The following is a 20,779-nucleotide window of genomic DNA, read 5'->3' as shown; positions in this document are numbered from 1 at the left end:
GCAATCTGTGTGATGGGCGATTCGGCTCTTTGTATTAAGGAATGCATAAATACATGATGCTGTTTTGTTCATAATTGTTTATGCAATTTACGAAATTATATTTGATTTATATGAGTTAATGTAGAGGTAATGCACGTTTTTTTATTGACAGTTATTTCCTTGTGTTTACAACTTAAATGTGCTGCATTATTTTGCTCGTTGCGCCCTCCTGTGGCCTCGGGAGACAAGCCAAAAGTTTCCTTAAAACCTATTTAATCTGCATATAAAACATTAGAAATTAGATGTTTGTTTAATTTTTATTGTGTGTTTGACTGTTAAAACAAAAATATTTGTTGTTTGTCTCAACAAATTGAGTTAATTTAAAAATACAGTGGTTAAATTTAAAAAAAAAATTCTATTGCGCTTTGTTTTAAAAAAGGTTATAAAAAATGTCAATAATTATCGATACCGAACGATATGAAATATTATATCGTTGATACATTTTTTAGCTATATCGCCCAGCCCTAAGTCAGACTACTCTGACTTTGCTGTATATTTGTTTTTTGTGTCTTTTTGTCATAACTAGTCCTGATAAAGTTGTTATAATGAATTCATAGCTCATTTTGGCCTAGGAAAACTCACATTGTAGAAGTTTTGAAATAAATGACTCTTTTGATTATTAATTATCCTAAGTAGATTCATAAGTTGTTCCATTTCTAAAAAGACATTTTTGAGTCTAGGCATCTTAAAAATGCTTATGAATGTACAATTTCAATAAAAAAAATAATAAATTCCTTCATTGTTTTTGACAATTTCATAAACTTTTCCAATTTATGACGGTAAATAGTCAAATCTACTGTAGGTGCCTTAAATTCTTGTGTGTAAAATTTCAATACAATGTTCATAAATGTCTTCATTATTTCAACAATTTCAAACATTTTTCAATTTCTAGCAAGAAATTGTCAAATCTATGCGTCTTAATTCCTTTGAATGTGAAATTTCAATACAAAATTTCATAACGGTTTCATGAATTGTTCCATTTATAACCAGAAATGGTCATATCTAAGTGCCGTAAATTCTTATGAATGTAAAATTGCAATACTATTTTCATAACTTCCTTCATTCCTTCAACAATTTCAGAAATTTTTACATTTCTAGCAAGAAATTGTCAAATGTAGGTGTCCTAATTCTTATGATTGTAACATTTCAATACGAATTTCATAAATTCTTTCATTTATTCAGCAATGTCATAACAAGAAAAGTGTCCTATTTTAAATTTCAATGCACGTATTAAAAAAAAAATCGTCTTAAAGTCTTATTTTTGTTTTATAATTAATTGTTTCTTTACTTTGTAGTTTAAAAACTATAGATGTCTCATATTTCGTGATGTTTGCCTGTCCATTGTAAGTCTTTAGCCCTCATTATTTCGGCTCACAGACTTTAATTCTAAACCTTTCCTATATGTTCAGAGCTGCTGTCTGTCTGTGTTTGTTTGTGTTGTGAGTGGAGCGTCTCTATCAGAGCATGAGATTATGATCACACTCTTACCAAAGACAGGAAGGAAATGAGAACTTACTCTTACTAAAGCAGATTTCAACACAACCTGCTGCATAGATCGTATGAATAGTTTTCCTTTATGATAGGGATGACGTCATGCATGAGTCATGGATTGATAAGATTTGAGGGTGTCGCTCATGTGGAGGCTTGTGGTTGGATTTCATCGTTTATTTCATATATACTGATGCTTTAACGATTCTCTTTCTGGTTCAGTTTCTATTAGTGATTCTTTTAGAAGGTTTAATATGTTAAGAAACTCTCTAAACGGTTCATTGAATGAGTCACCTGACTGATTCAAACAGTTAACTCAAGAAGTCCTGACTCATGAACAAATGACTCTTATGAACAAATCATTTAGTGAATCAATCAAAAAGATTCGACACCGCAAAAAAGCTTCCTCTGTATTTTTTTTCCCCCCAGTACAAAATATCTAAACATTCTTAAATTAAGATCCATTTACTTGCGATGCAAACTGACGAAGTTTTGTTTTCTGAAAAAATGATCAAAGTGAATTGATTTTATGGTTTAAACAAGAAATATATGCCAATGGAGTAAAAAAAAATTTAACTTAATTCAGAAGTAATTTATTTTACTAAATTATATATATTTTACTATTTTACTAAATTTATAAATTTTCTAAATTTATTTTTAACGATTTCTCATCAAACACGACTTAATATCTTGATTCAAAAGGAAAACATTTAGTTGAGATGCAAAATGACAGAAGATATTAAGTCTTGTTTGATGAGAAATCGTTAAAAATTAGGTGAGTTTATGCTTAAAACAAGAAAAATAGGCTATCGGCTAAAAAAAAATGTTTTTCATTTGAATTTTTTTTTTTTTTTTTTTTGCTTTACTGGCAGATGTTTTTCTTGTTTAAAGCGAGAAAAATTTATCATTTTTTTCAGACTCTCATTTTGCATCACAAGTAAATGCATCTTGTTTTAAGAATATTTCTATATTTGTACTGGAAAACTAGGCAAATATTGAGCATCACTTTTTGCAGCGTTGTGAGTCTTTTTGATTGATTCATTAAAGAACCGGTTCAAAAGAGTCATTTGTTCATGAATCAGACTACATTGGTTTTGTTGTGTTTTTGCGTGTATCCAGTGATGACTGCGCAATCCGTAATGTCTGTTTATTGACTTTTTACATGTTTTTCTAGCATAATAACTCACTCAAGTTATTATACTAGAGTTATGTGACTATGACGTCAACCTGTGAGCCTGTCTCCAATAGATTGTCCTTTATTTCCTGCGTCTCCGGATTTTCGTTTCCAGCCAACATCCATCGTTCCAGAGGATTTTATGTCAGTATGAAGAGCAGGAATTATGGCGTCAAAAAGCATTTCAGAAATTCAGTTTAGTATTCAACAGCTTGGCAGAGGCATTGCTACTCATTTCACAGATCATTTCATATATAGAAGTCTTAAGTACAGTAAAAGTACATAGAAATCATTACAAAAAATATATTACTGTTTACAGTAGACAGAATTTACTTCTTAAAGTAGTAGTGATAATGATGATACATTTTATTATTAAACAGCATTTTTAAGGAAAATCACAATTTTTCATCCATGTTTTAATTTTAAAAAAGCAAACCTTTGTTGTGCAGCACTTGGCCAAAAAAAAGATTTTGTTTTATTTGATTATATTTGAAAAGATTTTTTAGAAATTGATTTGATTACCCCATTTTATATAGTAAATTTTTATTTGACATTATTATTATTATCAATAATAATAATAATAATACAATTTATTAAAATTAAGGAATATTGAACCATTCTTGTCTATGTTTTAATCAGTAAACCTTTGTTGTGCAGTGCTTTTTTTGCAAAAATAAAAGGAATGATTAAATTTTCCATTTATTAAATTTAATTATTAAATTTAATTAAATTTCAACTACATTATTACATACATATTACATTATACATTACATATTCCCCATTCTATTACGTTTTTTTTTTTAATTACTAAACCACCGGTTTTTTATTTATTTTTTTACTTTATTTATTAGATTTTCTTCAATTATATTCAAATCTTACAACACATACATGAACCCATATTCATTCACATATAACAGATAACATACAAAAAAATAAATAAAAAACAACAACGAAAACAAAGGGGGGTAACCAAAGTAGACCTGTGTTCAAAGTTCAAAATTTATCTTATGGCCTGCAGCTCTGCACATATCAAAATCTAACAGAAAGCATTTTATATTGAAGTTTCAAAAATTTGGAAGTCACCATCACTGTTTGGTTATAATTGAAAACAGACAATACAGGTTATGGAGAAAAAAAATTACCACAACGATCACATGAAGGGTCTACTTTTTTGCTTAGACCAGTGTAAACGATGTATTACATTAAATTGTATGAGGCCATGCCTTGCACATACGATGATCTATGAATCTGTTTAAGGGCTGTCTCCCATTGCTCGTCTGTAATTTCAACACCCAGGAAATTTTAGGTGTTGTAGAGTTGATGTCAACTGGAAGAGCGTTTCGTGTATATATGAAATATATCCTTTCTTATGGGGATCATGCAAAATTATCATTTCCATTACTGATTGATTTGGAGAGTTAGGGTATAATGGATTATTTTGTTTAACAAAGTTTCGCACCTGCAAATATTTTTTTAAAATGTGACCGAGGTATGTTGTATTTATTGTGTAGCTGCTCAAATGATGGAAATACTTTATCAATAAATGTTGATTACCACCGTTTTTATAGTAAATTTGTATTTGACATTATTATTATTATTATTAGTCATAGAAGTAATAATGTTAATAATAATAGTAAAACAATTTATTTACCTTTTTTAAGGAATATCAAACCATTGTTTTGTCCATGTTTTAATTTAAACCGTAAACCTTTGTTGTGCAACACTTTGCCAAAAAGTAAAAGGATTTATTAAATTTTAATTTACATTTTTAAAAGTTTACTAAATTGTTAGTATTATAAATTGATTTTGCCACCGCTTTTGATCCAGGTCTAGTCATGCAAAGAAAAATACAGTGAAACCAGCAGAAAATGTAAAAAAATACAATGATAACAGCGATTTTATCGATTAATTTGAATTTAATGTTTTGAATTTATAGTTAATAATAGCCTACTTATGTAATACCTTCAGCAATTTTGAATTTGAATTACCTTTTTTTTTTTAAAGCATTTTCCTCATATTATTTCTGAACACATAATATGTATAAGACAAGTTTGTACAATATGTATAGTTTTTTGCAAAGATACTTAAGTTATTTTTTTAACATTTACATCATGTTGAGAACTTCATGTGTGCTGCACTTGGAAGATAATTTTCTTTAACTAGAGGGTTAATAAAGAAAAAGTTACTTGAATCATGTTGTAGTTACATTTTCAAGTTGACTAGTTAAAAATCGTAAAAAAAATCGGTCAAACGTTCTGAAAAAAAATCGAGATTTAAATTTTTTTGCCAAATCGTCCAGCCCTACCGACCAGCACTAGTACATCTTAAATTAATTGAAAAAAACTTCATTAACATCATGATAATTCAACCCAAGATGAAAAACAATGCTGTCAGCATGGTACAATCGTGTTGTGTTTGTCTCCAGCAGAATGTCATCGTCTGTCTACCGGTTCATCTGTGGGGAGTCCGGATCCACGGGCCGCAGACTGCTGCTCTCTGTCCAGCACTGAGCCTTCAGAGGACGGCCTGGAGCTCAGTCCTCCGGAGGCTCCCTCAGGTCCTCCAGAGCTGCTCGGCTTGGACTGGCCGGTTGAAGAACCGTCGGTCTCGACACCAGACCCTCCGTCGCCGTTCGCAACCGCCACAATGGCGCCAAACCCTCAGCTCACATACGTGGATCGTGTGGTCATGGAGATTATCGAGACGGAGCGGATGTACGTCAGGGATCTGCGCAGCATCGTAGAGGTGAGAAACATTAGATGTAAAACTGCTGTGGGTTCTGATTCATAAATGGCCTTGTGAGTATTGGCTCAAAATTTGAACACTTTCAGAAAATTATGTACATTTTTGAGATACTGGAGTGAAATTCAAATTCGCCACTGTTCAAAACTTTGGGCTTGTTATTATTTTTTTTAATGTTTTGAAAAGCAGTCTCACCAAGGCTGCATTTATTTGTTCAAAAATACAGTAAAAATGTGAAATATTATTGCAATTTAAAACAGCTGTTTTCTATGTGAATATCTGTTAAACTGTAATTTATTTCTGTGATCAAAGCTGTATTTTCAGCATCATTACTCCAGTCTTCAGTGTCACATGATCTTCAGAAATCATTCTAATATGCTGATTTGCTGCTCAAGAAACATTTCTGATTATTATCAATGTTGAAATCAGTTGTGCTGCCCAATATTACTTTTATTTAAAATCTAAATGTTTTGTCAAATTAAAAAATGTCAATTTAATGCATCCTTACTGAGAAAAAGTATAAGTTCTTTCAAAAAAAGTAAAAGTTCTTTAGAAAAAAAATGTACTGATTTCCCAATTTATATATTTAAAATTAATATATAATTATTGTTTATATATATTTTTTTTTTCATATTAAAAAAAAAATGCAGACGAGCTTGTTGCAATGCATTCTGGTATTGCTTTATTCATAACAGATACATGTGATGCTGCCTTAGAGTTTGCTAGGGAAATTGATGCCTAAGAGTGCTGTCTATGTAGGAACTTCACTAGAAAGCGTTCTTCTACATGTCCCATAAACCCTCCACAGAGCCGCTGACAGCTCCCACACCTCCATCATCTTTAACGGCCACTTCCTGTAACATTACCAGCCTCAAACAGACAGATGGTGTTCCTCACACTTCTGCAGAACACCCAGAATGCCATGCTTTAAAACAACAACAACAATAAACTGCACGACTAATAAGAGACGCTGAGGTTTTGAACTTCACTGCACTAACTATTGTTTTTCTAGTCGTTTCCCGCTCAGGGTGGAGTGCTGCGTTAGCAGGATGTCTCGCTGCTGAACACGGGAATTCCTCGGGTTTGTAGGTTTTCACAGGTGTCACTCCTCATGCAGGAATGTGTTGCACCTTCATATTCCTTATGCACGACTTTCCATCCTCGAAAATTGCATTGCTGACCGTCTGCAACACACATAATCTGCAACTTGATAAATAAACTTGAGCTGCATGCGTGTTTCTAAAGTTAGACCTTATTAGATACTTTCTTCTAACTCTAAGGCAGCATAGCATGCATCTTTTGGGAAATCCCATAATGCATTGTCATCTCAGTGGAAAGAATGCAATGCAGGTGGCATAATTTAATTTTTTTGTTCCAAATTTGAAATCAGAAATCAGCTGTCGAAGTACGTATTTCTTTGACAACCAGCTGTTTTTTCACAAACGTAGCTTCACTGATGCTTTTTAAGAATTGCTTACTTTTGCTTGCTTAGAATAAAACTGACCATTATCTAAGTCACTTAAATACTTTACAAAGCTCAGTCGTGTGCCAGACTTTTCACACACTTTTCATCTGCAACAACCGATCATATTTACATTAATACTTTTTGATAATAATAAAATCTCTAAATAAAACAAAAGCAAGTAATATTAAGTAAGTTTCTTAATAGAACAAGACAGACCCATATTTAAATCTGTAATTAGAACAAAACCAACTCATATTTAAATATCTTAATAGAATAGAACCAACTGATATTTAAGTCTCTAATTAAAACAGAAATTACCAATATTTAAATATCTTAATCAAACAAATCCAACCGATACTTAAATCTCTTATTAAAACCAAAATGACCAATATTTAATTATCTTAATAAAACAAAACTAACCAATATTTAAATCTCTAATTAAAACAGAAATTACCAATATTTAAATATCTTAATAAAACAAAACTAACCAATATTTAAATCTCTAATTAAAACAGAAATTACCAATATTTAAATATCTTAATAAAACAAATCCAAGCGATACATAATTCTCTTATTAAAACCAAAATGACCAATATTTAAATCTCTTAATAGAACAAAACAGACCATCTGTTGGATCTCTAATTAAAACAAAACCAACTGATATTTAAGTCTTTAATTAGAACAAAACTGACCAATATTTAAATCTTTTAATGGAACAAAAACTACAGATATTTAAATCTCTAATTAAAACAAAACCAACTGATATTTAAGTCTTTAATTAGAACAAAACTGACCAATATTTAAATCTTTTAATGGAACAAAAACTACAGATATTTAAATCTCTAATTAAAACAAAACCAACTGATATTTAAGTCTTTAATTAGAACAAAACTGACCAATATTTAAATCTTTTAATGGAACAAAAACTACAGATATTTAAATCTCTAATTAAAACAAAACCAACTGATATTTAAGTCTTTAATTAGAACAAAACTGACCAATATTTAAATCTTTTAATGGAACAAAAACTACAGATATTTAAATCTCTAATTAGAACAAAACCAACCGATATTTAAATCTTTAATTAGAACAAAACTGACCAATATTTAAATCTTTTAATGGAACAAAAACTACCGATATTTAAACTTCTTTATAGAACCAAGCAGACCATCTGTTAGATCACTAATTAAAACTAAACCAACTGATATTTAAATCTTTAATAAGAACAAAACTGACCAATGTTTAAGTGTTTTAATAGAACAAAAACAACAGATATTGAAGTCTCTAATTGAAACAAAACCAACCGATATTTAAATTTCTTAACAGCACAACACCGACCCGTGTTTAATTATCTTAATAGAACAATATCAACCAATATTCAAACCTCTAAACAGAACAAAACCAACCAACATTTGAATCTCTTAATTGTCTTTGATTGCTCAGACATGCTCCTGAGTCACTTTGGCATTGATATATGTGCTTAGACAACACTAAAGCACACTATAATTACATCTAAATCCAGAGGATCACTTGCATCATCGTTATATATTGTCATCATATCACCCAGCCCTAAAACTCACTCTATGCTGAAGCACAAAGTCATTATAGACTTATCAGTATGAAATATGACTTGTAAGGGTGTTTTTTACCTGAAAGGTTTGGAGTCAAGTCTTCCTGTTTGAAAGTGCCTTTTACTTCGTTATGAGGTGCGTTATGGGTTTGAGGGAGCATTTTGAAGGGTCTTAAATAAGGCTCATAATTGGGCTCTGGTGAGCCGTGTGTTTCTCACAGCTGCGTTGGAAGTCAGAAACTGATGTCATATGTTTCCAGGATTGTCTGGGAATTTGAAATCGGAGTGCCTTTGGGTTCTTGAATGTGTTGCAGTTCTTAGTTTAGCTCCCTAAATAATCTAATACACTTCCTGTGCACTTTATGAAGACCTTCGTTTTGTGTTTTTTAGTACCTTAGGGTCTTTTTCCTGTTGTTAGGTTTTACTCTGATGTTATTGTGTATTATATGTGGATTGCTCAGCACTTTGGATTGCATTTGTACCTGTAAAGTGCTTAATAAAAAAAGATAAGGAAAACGCCCAGATATGATGATTCACACCGGCCTGATCTGACATCTGTTTGGGTGAAACTGGACATTTTGTTGGTCGTTTAACTTTGCAAATGGACTCAGACTCTCACAAAGAGTGTCCACACCCAGACTCCGCTTCTTTTGCATTGGTTATCTTCTAAAGCGTCTGTAGTTTGTGTCACGGAGACGTCATTTTATGTTATGAGCTGAATGTCCATGTGATGCTGTTGCATAAGGGAGGCTCTCATGCAGAATATCTGCTCATTATGTTTGCGCCTCGGCCCTCGGGTGAAGGATGTTGAACTCCTCCCTGATCTGCGGCGCTCTGATTCACAGCCAAACTTGGCCGTGGAGCAGTTTCCTAATATGAGCATGTGTGTGTGTGTGTGTGTCTGGTCCTGCTTTCAATGATGTGGCCTGCTAAACTCCAGCTTGATTTGGCCTGTTTGGAGCCGCACAGAACAGAGTTTTACGAAAAACTTTCAAGAACATGTTCAGATTGGAAATAATTTACTTAAAAGTTTTTGGGGTGTTTTCATTTTGCAGTATCATGCAATTTTTATGCTTAGTATAATGCAGAAAAACTGATTTTGTTGCAATGTGGAGTTTCATACATTGTTAGTACTGCATTTATGCTCACTAATTAATAAATCATTGCATTGCATGCAAAGTTTACATGCATGTATGAGCTTTACTAAAAGCTTTCAGGAAATAATTTACTTAAAGAAACATCCACAACATGGCGGCGGCGGCAACAACAATACTACAGCGAGAACATTTGGGCGGCATTATGCAAATCTTTCCACATCGTGACGTAGACGTGGGGGCGTGTTTAAATGAGCCGTTTTAGGAGGGCGTGGACAAGTCTTAACTTTTATAAAGAATATCTCTTTGGATTTGAGACTTTAGTCTTTGCAACTTTACAGATCTTCTTTATGCACCAAGAGCTTGTAACACTCTAAAGAGAAAGGAAAAATTGAAATCGCATCATATGACCCCCTTTAAAGAAAGTGAAGCCTGGCCAGTTTTTTTTTTTTGTTTGTTTGTTTTTTAGCATTGACAATTTTCATGCCATTCTAATTATACAAATAATAATCTGATTTTCATTTTTTCAATGTGGAATTTCATACATTGTTAGTACTGCTGACTTTGTTGACTTTAATGAAATACATCTATGCATTGCAATTATTGTGTGTCAGTGTTGTTTTTAGTGTTGTGTAGAATTTAGTTCCTCAACATCAGTCAGCTGTTAGTCTTAAGATGTGCTGGTAATACGATGGTATTTTGATTTGTACCATGGTACTAAATGGGATGGAGCAGCACAGAGCAGAATTTACATGCATGTGAGTTTTGCAAAAAAAAATAAAAATTTAAGAAAGTGTTCCATTTAGAAATTATTTACTTACAATAAATGAAACCTAACTTTTTTGCTTTGGGTTTTTTTTATTTTATGCATTGACAATTTTCGTGGCATTCTTATTACTATGCAAAATATTTTCGTTATCGTAATGTGGAATTTCATACATTGTTAGTACTGCGTTTATGCTGAGTTTAATTAATTAATGAAATAAATCAATCCATTGTAATTATTGTGTGTGTCAGTGTTTGTTGTCTTTAGTGTTATGGAGAATTTAGTTCCTCAGTTTCATTCAGCTGTTAGCTTTACGAAGACGTACTGTGGTAATACCATGGTACAGTGATGCTATCAGATGTAGTACCATGGTATTTTGATTTATACCATGATACTGAATGATTAACCTATTGGTATGCCATGATATTTGCATGGTATGTCAAATAATACCACCATACTACCATTAAATATTTGCATTTGTCAGTGTAGTAAATGCAAAACCAAGACACAGACGCAATTCATCAAGACATATGAAAATATTTTACTTATTTTTGTATGATTATTATTTATGTAAACTAGAAGACCAGTTCATTGGCAAGACAAAATGTATTTTTTAATCACTAAAAGATCGAGTGTGAAGTTTTCCTTCAGTTCTCTAGCGCCATCTGTTGGGTTGAAGGTGATACAGTATGAATTAAGATGATTTATTAGAAATAATATTTATTTTCCTTTTCCCATTTTCAGGATTATCTTGTGCACATCATTGACACCAGGGACCTTCCCATCAAACCAGAGCAAGTGTGTTTGCTGTTTGGGAATATTGAACACATTTACGAGTTCAACAGGTAAGATTCAACCATAATGACTTACTATGCATTTTACATGCTTTTATGCAATGCACGCATATATATATATATATACACATGTACAGCAGTGTCAAGTCAGTATTGGCTGCTAAAAAAAGTAGGTTGCACTGGGATATAAACGTCACATAATGTCATTTAGAGAGCTGATAACTCAACCACACATTCAAAAGCATATTCAGACACCATCAATGGATTTATTCAGGACTGATCTACTGTTTAAACATTGTATTTATTCATGCAAATGAGGAAGCAGCAGCTGTCAAGTGTCCAATGTTCTCTGGCTTTAGATGTGGGACGTAAATAAACATGGTGGTTTGTTTTTGGTCAAGAGCCGGGCACATCGGTACACATGCTCACCTAATGCTCTTCACCAGTGTGTTTGAGCAGTTGCTATTTAACAGGGCATGCTGACTAGTGCTGTAGGTCTTTAAAGGGATAGTTCATCCAAAAATGATGGTTTGCTGAAAAAGTGCTCACCGTCAGGCCATACAAGATAAGGATGAGTTTGTGTCTTCATCAGATTTGGAGAAATGTAGCATTGCATCAGTGTCTCAGCAATGGATGCTCTGCAGTGAATGGGTGCCGTCAGATTGAGAGTCCAAACAGCTGATAAAAACATCACAATAATCCACAAGTAATCCACAGCACTCCAGTCCATCAGTTAACATCTGGAGAAGACAAAAGCTGAGACAAATCCAGCATTAAGATGTTTTTGTAACGTCAAACCATTGCTTCTGAACAAAACACGAGTCCATAATCCATTACCCATTCACTACAGAGCATCCATTGCTGAGACACTGATGCAATGATAATATAATCCAGTATTTATGAAAAGTTCTTTAAAAGTTTTGTTTGTATTTAAGTCACTTTGGTGGTCAACTTAAACCAGTTTTAATAGTTTACATCATTTGTTTAAACAGTCAGCCTTCACTTTTTGTCTTTTATCTGTATAAAACAGTTATCTTATTATTAACACAAACTTTAATGCACCTCATTTAACCGGCTTCTGTTCTGTAAATGACTTTTACATGCATCAAAGATGAACAATACACAACGAACCGAAGCGAACCGTTTATCTGGGCAGGTGTGTTGCTTTGAGTCCACAGTGTGAGATTTGCATTTGCTCTGTTCATTTCCAGACTTCCTCTTTCTGTGTCTGATGTCTGACAGAAGGTCATTGTGAAACTTCACATGTGTTTATCATCACTCAGAACCAAACGCATGTTTGAGCGTCTGGCTTTATCATTTTCAGCCTTCTTACATCATTAAAAGGAATGTTATGTGTTCAACAAGTTAAGATTTTTGCAGTGAATAAATGTTAATGCATTATTAACCTTATAAAGACTACTGAATTTCTAAGGCCTCTAAATGATCAAGCTTTGCTGTTCAATGTCACACTCATGTCTTCTGTCTCTGATTGATATTTTAGACAAGCAGCAGAATTTCATCATATAAATATCAGCATCTGCACCAAATTGCAAAGTTGAGTCTCTAATTAAAACTGAGCTTTTTTTTTTATCCAATAAAATTGAGTTGTTTTTCCCCTCCATATTCTCACTATATCAGACTATATGAGCCATAAAAGCCTGATGGATCAAATATGATACTCAACAAAAAAACGAATAAGCAAGAGATTTTTTTTTTTGTAAATGTTTAATAAAAAGGTTCAATTTAAAAAAATATATATTTTTCTGACTATTATTTAATATGTCAGGCATTACAGGGTTAAATGCATTCTGAAACCTTCATTTATCACTGTTGGGTTTTGTATTTTATTTTTATTATTGCATCTTTATTAAAGTTTGCTTATGGTCACCATTACCAAATGCTAATGTTTTCTATTCTCTTTGCAGTGAGTTATTACAGTCTTTAGACATGTGTGCCAGTGATCCTGTGGCCATCGCGCGCTGCTTTGTGGACAAGGTACTAAATACAAACTTAAACTAAATATGACCCTGGAGCACAAAAGCAGCGTGATGTATACATCTTATATGACTTTATGACCTTTATGACTGGTTTTGTGGCCCAGGGTCACAAATATGGCGTTCAGGATGTTCCTGAATCATTTTCTCTCCTTTCCATTGCAGAGCGAGTATTTTGAGATCTACACGCAGTACTGTACAAACTACCCAAAGTAAGTGAAGCTCTGATTTAAATGTCAGTAACGTCCTTCATAAACCGCATCAGACGGACAGTTTGAGTGATAAGCCTGCTGAGAGCGTCTGCTTTAGGAATGACTGATTAAATTGGTGATGCATCAAGTGCCTCTGAAATTATTCTATTCTTGTTTTGAAATTAAAACAATTTCTAAACTAAAAACATAAAAATCATTTTCGTTAAATGAAACAAAATAAACTTTAACTGAAATAAAACAACTGATTAAAAAAAATCTTATTTTATTTCAGCTAGTTGCCAAGACAGCATTTTTTCATTTTTATTTAGTTTAACTTGATGTACTAAATAACCAAAGCTGAAATAAAAACTATATCGATACATTTTTTAAAAAACAACAAAATTACTAAAAAGTACAAAAATAAAAAATAATTCAAAATAGTAATAAAACTATGATATTATGTCAGAAATACAAAAACAAACTGCATTAGAGGCTAACTTTCAACATCATTTTTGATGCATAAATTCTAATGCATTAGTGGTGTGATTATTTCTCTTATATGAGTCTCCTCACAGACTAACCTGTGTGTGTGTGTGTGTGTGTGTGTGTCTCTCTGTCTGTCTGTCTGTCTGTCTGTGTAGTTCAGTGGCGCTGTTGACAGACTGTCTGAGGAATAAAACTCTGGCCAAGTTCTTCAGGGATCGGCAGGCGTCGCTCAAGCGCTCTCTTCCGTTGGGTTCTTACCTGCTCAAACCAGTTCAGAGGATCCTCAAATATCACCTGCTGCTTCAGGTGCGACCACTGAACATCTGACAAAACCGCTCAGAAACACTTAGAAATGTATGAAAGCTAATGTGTGAGAGAGAGCAAAAATTATCTTTCATAATACATTATAATGACTAGCGGGAAATGATGTTGGATGGGACTTTTTTTTGTTCATGGTTATTAGTTAATATAATTTTCCTGCCTACATAGTCCTGTGTACCAGGGGTGTTATAGTTAACTGAAACTATAAAACCAATCAATTTATCAATAAATAGTCGCACATACATACATACACACACACACATTTTGTTACTGACTGAAATGCAATAAAATATAAAACAACATAAACATATTTTATTTCACCTGTTTTCCAAAGCAGCATTTTCCATTTTTATTTAGTTTAACTTAATGTACTAAAATAATTGACTCAAAACATAAAACTGTATTGACAATAATATAAAAAAAACATCTAATAAAAATGAGAAACACGCAGAATTTTAATTGCATTTAAATTGAAAATGAAAAATATAAAAATGAGAAAAATTCAAAAGCATCTCAGTGGCACTAAAGTAACACTGCTGGAGATTTTAAGTTAATATTTCAACATCTTAACACCACATTCACATGTTTAATTAGTCTCTGATCACATGACATGCAGCTAAACACATGACATTTCATATTATTAGTGTGTATTTTATTTGTAATTATTTCTCTATTTTAATTTTACATTTTTACGATTTAATTCATTATTAGCTTTTTATCAACCCAAAAACCCCAGTTTGGGAAATTCTGCTCTATAGCAACACAGTGATGAATTGTGCAAAATAGATTTTGATTGCACGATCAAATCAGTTTACGTAGTTCTAAAATCTTGGTTATTCCTCATATCATCATCTTCAGATGGAGATGAACAGCAGGGTTTTTTCTAAATATAGTGCAGTGTGTTGCTCTGGTGTTGACAGACAGAGTCAGTGACTGTGTTTTTGCTTTTCTGAAGGAAATCGCCAAGCACTTCGACCCTGAGGAGGACGGGTACGATGTGGTGATCGAGGCCATAGACAGCATGACAGGAGTCGCCTGGTACATCAACGACATGAAGAGAAAACACGAGCACGCCGTGAGACTTCAGGTCTGGAGCCACTGTCTGTATTACCATCAGAACACTGCAGGACCAGATATCAGAACGCAGGCAATTCATCAAACAGGGTTATTAGAGTTAACTACTATTATTTTTTTTAAATGTACTCAAAATTAATGTATTAAATATATATATTTTTAAACTATGTAAAGGTTTTTTTTTTTTAAAACTTGAAATCGCATCATATGACCCCTTTAAGACCCTAAAGAATCATATCAACTTGTGGAAAATGGGCATCGGATAACCCCTTTAATACCAATGGCTAAAACACAACAAATTTGGCTAAAATTAAAACGAAAATGAACAAATATTAAAATTAAAAACAAATTCAAAATGTTAATAAAAACTATAATAATATCTCAGTTATTGTAAGGCAAGCTTATTTATATAGCACATTTCGTACACAATGGTAATTCAAAGTGCTTTACATAAAAGAAAGTAAAATAATCATTAAAAAAAAAATCTAATATTGTAATATCTCAATTATTGTAATAATATCGCAAAAAACTTTTTTCTTGTAGTTGCCAAGGCAACATTTTGATTTAGTTAAACGTGATTTACTAAAATAACTAAAAGTAAAACTGAAACAAAAATTAATATAAACTATGTAGGCATAAAAAAACTTAAAAATAGTCATGCAAATACATTATCATACTCTTTGATTAATTCTAATCTGAAATCCTGACTCATGAGCTGGAGGATCTGTTCATTAATGGATCACTGATTCATGATTCAATTACTGCACACGATCAGCCAACAACTGACACCAACCTCTTCTATTCTATTCTATTCTGTCCTATCCTATATTTATTCTATCCTAACCTATTTTTATTCTACCCTATCCTATCCTATGCTTTTCTATCCTATTTCTATTCTATTCTATCCCATTCTGTTCTGTTTTATTCTGTTCTATCCTGTTCTGTTCCATTCTGTTTTATTCTATTCTATCCTGTTCTGTTCCGTTCTGTTTTATTCTATTCTATCCTATTCTATTCTGTTCTTTTCTATTCTTTGCTATTTTATTCTATTCTATCCTGTTCTATTCTAACATATCTATGCTATGCTATTCTATCCTGTTCTGTTCTGTTTTGTTTTATTCTTTTCTATTCTATTCTGTCCTATTTTACTCTGTCCTGTTCTCTTCTATTCTGTTCTGTTCTATCCTGCTCTATTCTATCCCATTCTATTCTGTCCTATTTTATTCTATTCTATCATATCCTATCCTGTTCTGTTCTATTCTATTCTGACATACCTGTGCTAATCTATTCTATCCTCTTCTATTCTATCCTATTTTACTCTGTCCTGTTCTCTTCTATTCTGTTCTGTTCTATCCTGCTCTATTCTATCCCATTCTATTCTGTCCTATTTTATTCTATTCTATCATATCCTATCCTGTTCTGTTCTATTCTATTCTGACATACCTGTGCTAATCTATTCTATCCTCTTCTATTCTATCCTATTTTACTCTGTCCTGTTCTCTTCTATTCTGTTCTGTTCTATCCTGCTCTATTCTATCCCATTCTATTCTGTCCTATTTTATTCTATTCTATCCTATCCTATTCTACGCTATTCTATTTTATTCTATTCTATCATATCCTGTCCTGTTCTGTTCTATTCTGTTCTGACATACCTATGCTAATCTATTCTATCCTCTTCTATTCTGTTTTATGCTATTCTATTCTATTCTATTCTTACCTGTTCCATTCTGATTTATTTTATGCTATTCTATCCAATCCTATCCTATGCCATTCTACCCTGTTCCGTTCTGTTCTGTTTTGTTTTGTTTTGTTCTATTTTATCCTATTCTGTTCTGTTCTGTCCTACCCTAATTTATTCTATTCTGTTCTATTCTATTCTATCCTGTTCTATTCTATTCTAACATACCTATGCTAATCTATTCTATCCTCTTCTGTTCTGTTTTATGCTATTCTATTCTTACCTGTTCCATTCCTATTTATTTTATGCTATTATTTTCTATCCAATCCTATCCTATGCCATTCTACCCTGTTCCGTTCTGTTCTGTTCTGTCCTACCCTAATTTGTTCTATTCTATACAATTCTGTTCTATCCTGTTCTATTCTATTCTAACATACCTATGCTAATCTATTCTATCCTCTTCTGTTCTGTTTTATTCTATTCTATTCCATTCTTACCTGTTCCATTCTGATTTATTTTGTTCTATTCTATCCTATCCTATTCTGTTCTGGCCTACCCTAATTTATTCTATTCTGTTCTGTTCTATTTTATTCTGTTCTATTGTGCATGCAGGAGATCCAGTCTCTGCTCATAAACTGGAAGGGTCCGGATCTGACCACATACGGCGAGCTGGTTCTGGAAGGAACGTTTCACGTCCACCGCGCCAAAAACGAGAGAACCCTCTTCCTGTTCGATAAGATGCTGCTCATCACCAAGAAACGAGGGGAACATTACGTCTACAAGACTCACATCTCGGTATAGGATGTTATTCATTCTGAGACAGACCAGGGACTCCTAAACCTTTTTATGAGCCAAAACACTTTGACATAAAATATTATCTTGAAGTCCCCCTGAGATTTAAAGTTAACATTTCAATGATGCAACAACACGTTCACATTCACAGCTGGTTAATGCAAAATATTTAATTATTTTATTAAGTGTGTTTTTTTTATTTGTTGTTGGGTTTATTTTAAATGTATTTATTTGTTTCTATTTTACATTTTTATTATTTTATTCATTTTTAGTAAAAAACATTTTTTTAATGATTTATTCATTTCCTTTTTTACTTTTTTTATGGTTTTATTCATGTTTTATCAATAAAAGTATTCAATAAAAAGTATTAAACTTTTTTATTTTAAAAGTAATATTTTATTTCTTTTTACACTTGTATTACATTATATATTATTTTTATTTATTTTAATTTATGATGAATTATTAGCTTTTCATCAATTCATGAACCCCCTGCGTTTCCTTAACAAACCCCAGTTTGAGAGCCTGATTTAGACCATTATCTCCTTTCATTCTCAGATATTGTCAGATATATCCTCATCTGGACAAAAGCTTTTCCTACTATTATTGTTTTTTGTTTTTTTTTTGTAAAAATAATATCTGATTGAGCTTTATACAGAGCCATTCTACCATCTAGTAAGTTAAACAACAGAAGATTTGAATTCAGAAAAACATGTTGTTTGTGCTGTGTTCTTGTGTTCAGTGTTCCACACTGATGCTGATAGAAAGTGCCAAAGATTCGCTGCGCTTCAGCGTGACGCATTACAAGCTCCCCAAGCAGCCGCACACGGTTCAGGTGAGTTTGAGATCACGGCCCACAAATGACCCGTTCAGCCTGTTTATTGTGTTTGCTTTAATCATATGTCATTGTGTTTCTCAGGCCAGAACGGTGGAAGAGAAGAAACTGTGGGCTCATCACATAAAGAGACTCATTCTGGAGAACCATCACGCCGTTATCCCGCAGAAAGTACGTACAGTAACCAGTCCACAAATGTCTGTCTGAATCAGTGATACTGTAATAAACATGATCTGTTATTTAGACCAGGGATTCCTAAACGTTTTCATCCGCCAAACCCCTTTTAACTTATTTAAACTTAATATTTCAGTGATTTAATAACACATTCACAGTTCTGTGATGGTTGTTAATACTCAAATGGCATGCAATGAAACAATTAAAATACTTTTTTTATTAAGTGTTTTGTTTTTCTTTAAAAAAGATATTTATTTTCATCTGTCATTTGTTTCATTTTGATTGTTTTTTATTATTTATTTTCATTTTACATTTGTATTTGATTCTAGTTATTTATTTTGATTGTAAAATGGAAATAGCTTTAAAATAAAAACATTTTTACTATTTTATTCATTTGAGTAACTGTTTAATTTCTTTTTTTTATTATTATTATTTATTTTCATTTGACTATTATTTTATTCATTGTTATCATTGTTTTATCATTTTTATTTTGGTTGTTTTTATTTTTAAATTGTTTATTTTAATTTTATATTTCTATTGTTTTCATTTTTAGTGTTTTATTTTGATTGTGAAATGAAAGTATTTTAAAAAATATAGACATTTTATTATTTTATTAATTTTTAGTAAGCGTTTAATTTAGATTTATTTTTATTTTAAAATTTTTTCATTTTACATATTTTATTATTTAATAATTTTTTTATAATAATTTTATTTTGATTTGTTTTTATTTTTTAATTATTTCCATTTTACATTTCTATTGTTTTCATTTTTAGTGTTTTATTTTGATTGTAAAATAAACATGAAATAAAACAATTAATTTTTTAATTAATAGAACATTTTTTTTAATGTTTTTTCATTTTTAGTAATTTTTTTTTTTTTTTCCCATTTTCCATTTTTATTATTTTATTCATTTTTAGTGTTTTGTTTTTGTTTTTAAAATATTCATTCTCAATGAACATTTTTATTATTTTTTATTTAATTTTTTTAGTTATTAATTTAATTCATTTTATTCATTTTTATTAATTTCATGTATTATTTTTATACTGCAGAAAATACGGTCTACTTTCAAACATGAATGTTTCTCTCAATCAGCAATTTTGTAATAAACATTTGCCATGTTAATTGCTTTCAGGCCAAAGACGCAATCCTGGACATGGACTCGACATGTAAGTTGTGTTTAGATTGATTTTCAAACAAGGTGCTTCAGTGAATGACTTGTTTTTGTAGCAAAATGACTTTTGAAACACTAGAACTCTGTTTCAGAACCTGCTGTTCTATTGTTTCTTCTCTGTCCAGGTCCAGTGAAGTACCGCTACAGTCCGGACAGACTGAAGAAAGCGGCGTCCTGTCAAAATGAAGATTTCTCCGGTGTGTTAAAGGAACGGAGACGCTCTGGTGTGTGAAGCTGTCTCTTCACTCGTAGAAATGAAAGCTCAAACTAAATTTCCACTGTATAATTGTTTATGTTCTTTGACAGAACCGGCTAAACGAACTATACGAAGCACTAAAGGTAACGTCTTTATCTTGTTGCTTTCTAGTTTATTCAGTGGGACACAAAAGTCTGAGACCGGATCACATTTAAATTTGGAAACATGCAGAAAGTTATAATGTTTTCGAAACATTTAAAACACAAAATTCTGACAAAGTTAAGCTGAAGTATATCATATAATGCGCTATTTCTCAACAGCTAGTAAATGTGTGTCACTGATCTTGTGATTCTGTATTCAGACAGTCAGATTTTCTTGCTTTCATTGAATTTTAAGATGCTCAAATCATGCTGGAGAACATGTTCATCAGGATTTGTTCATGTTCATGCTGCTGTCATTTAAGCAAAATGGATGCACAAAACAAAAATGCATTTCAGTTTTATCATGATAATGAAGTTTCTGACCTGCTGTATTAGCAAATATATTAATTTAGCAAAATAATTTAATCAATTTGAATTTAAAAAAATAATTTTTAATAATATTTGTATTAACTTTAACACATTAAAACACAACAATCAATATAAAATAAATAATACAATAATATTATAATTATTGTACTGATGATTATTATAACAACTTTATACATAAATTATATATGTAGTTTTCTACATATATATA

General features: G+C 31.7%; 1 protein-coding gene across 5 annotated transcripts in view; it reads left to right on the top strand.

Moving 5' to 3' along the window:
• Positions 1–20,779, top strand: part of LOC107726575 (pleckstrin homology domain-containing family G member 3-like) — a 57,373-nt gene that overhangs the window by 27,647 nt on the left and 8,947 nt on the right. For 4 of the 5 annotated variants that reach the window (XM_016536207.1, XM_016536210.1, XM_016536209.1 and 1 more), the window contains exons 3-14: positions 5,127–5,446; positions 11,083–11,183; positions 13,058–13,127; positions 13,292–13,338; positions 13,959–14,109; positions 15,080–15,211; positions 17,489–17,671; positions 18,408–18,500; positions 18,585–18,671; positions 19,807–19,840; positions 19,971–20,069; positions 20,152–20,184. In XM_016536207.1, coding sequence (XP_016391693.1) covers positions 5,127–5,446; positions 11,083–11,183; positions 13,058–13,127; positions 13,292–13,338; positions 13,959–14,109; positions 15,080–15,211; positions 17,489–17,671; positions 18,408–18,500; positions 18,585–18,671; positions 19,807–19,840; positions 19,971–20,069; positions 20,152–20,184 — 1,350 coding nt within the window. The remainder of the gene's footprint in view (positions 1–5,126; positions 5,447–11,082; positions 11,184–13,057; positions 13,128–13,291; positions 13,339–13,958; positions 14,110–15,079; positions 15,212–17,488; positions 17,672–18,407; positions 18,501–18,584; positions 18,672–19,806; positions 19,841–19,970; positions 20,070–20,151; positions 20,185–20,779) is intronic. The other variant, XM_016536208.1, reaches the window with a different exon arrangement.

This window comes from Sinocyclocheilus rhinocerous, unplaced genomic scaffold (genome assembly GCF_001515625.1).
Source record: "Sinocyclocheilus rhinocerous isolate Xijiao unplaced genomic scaffold, SAMN03320098_v1.1 scaffold1930, whole genome shotgun sequence".
Lineage (NCBI taxonomy): Eukaryota > Metazoa > Chordata > Actinopteri > Cypriniformes > Cyprinidae > Sinocyclocheilus > Sinocyclocheilus rhinocerous.
This window is presented reverse-complemented; position numbering and strand designations above follow the sequence as displayed.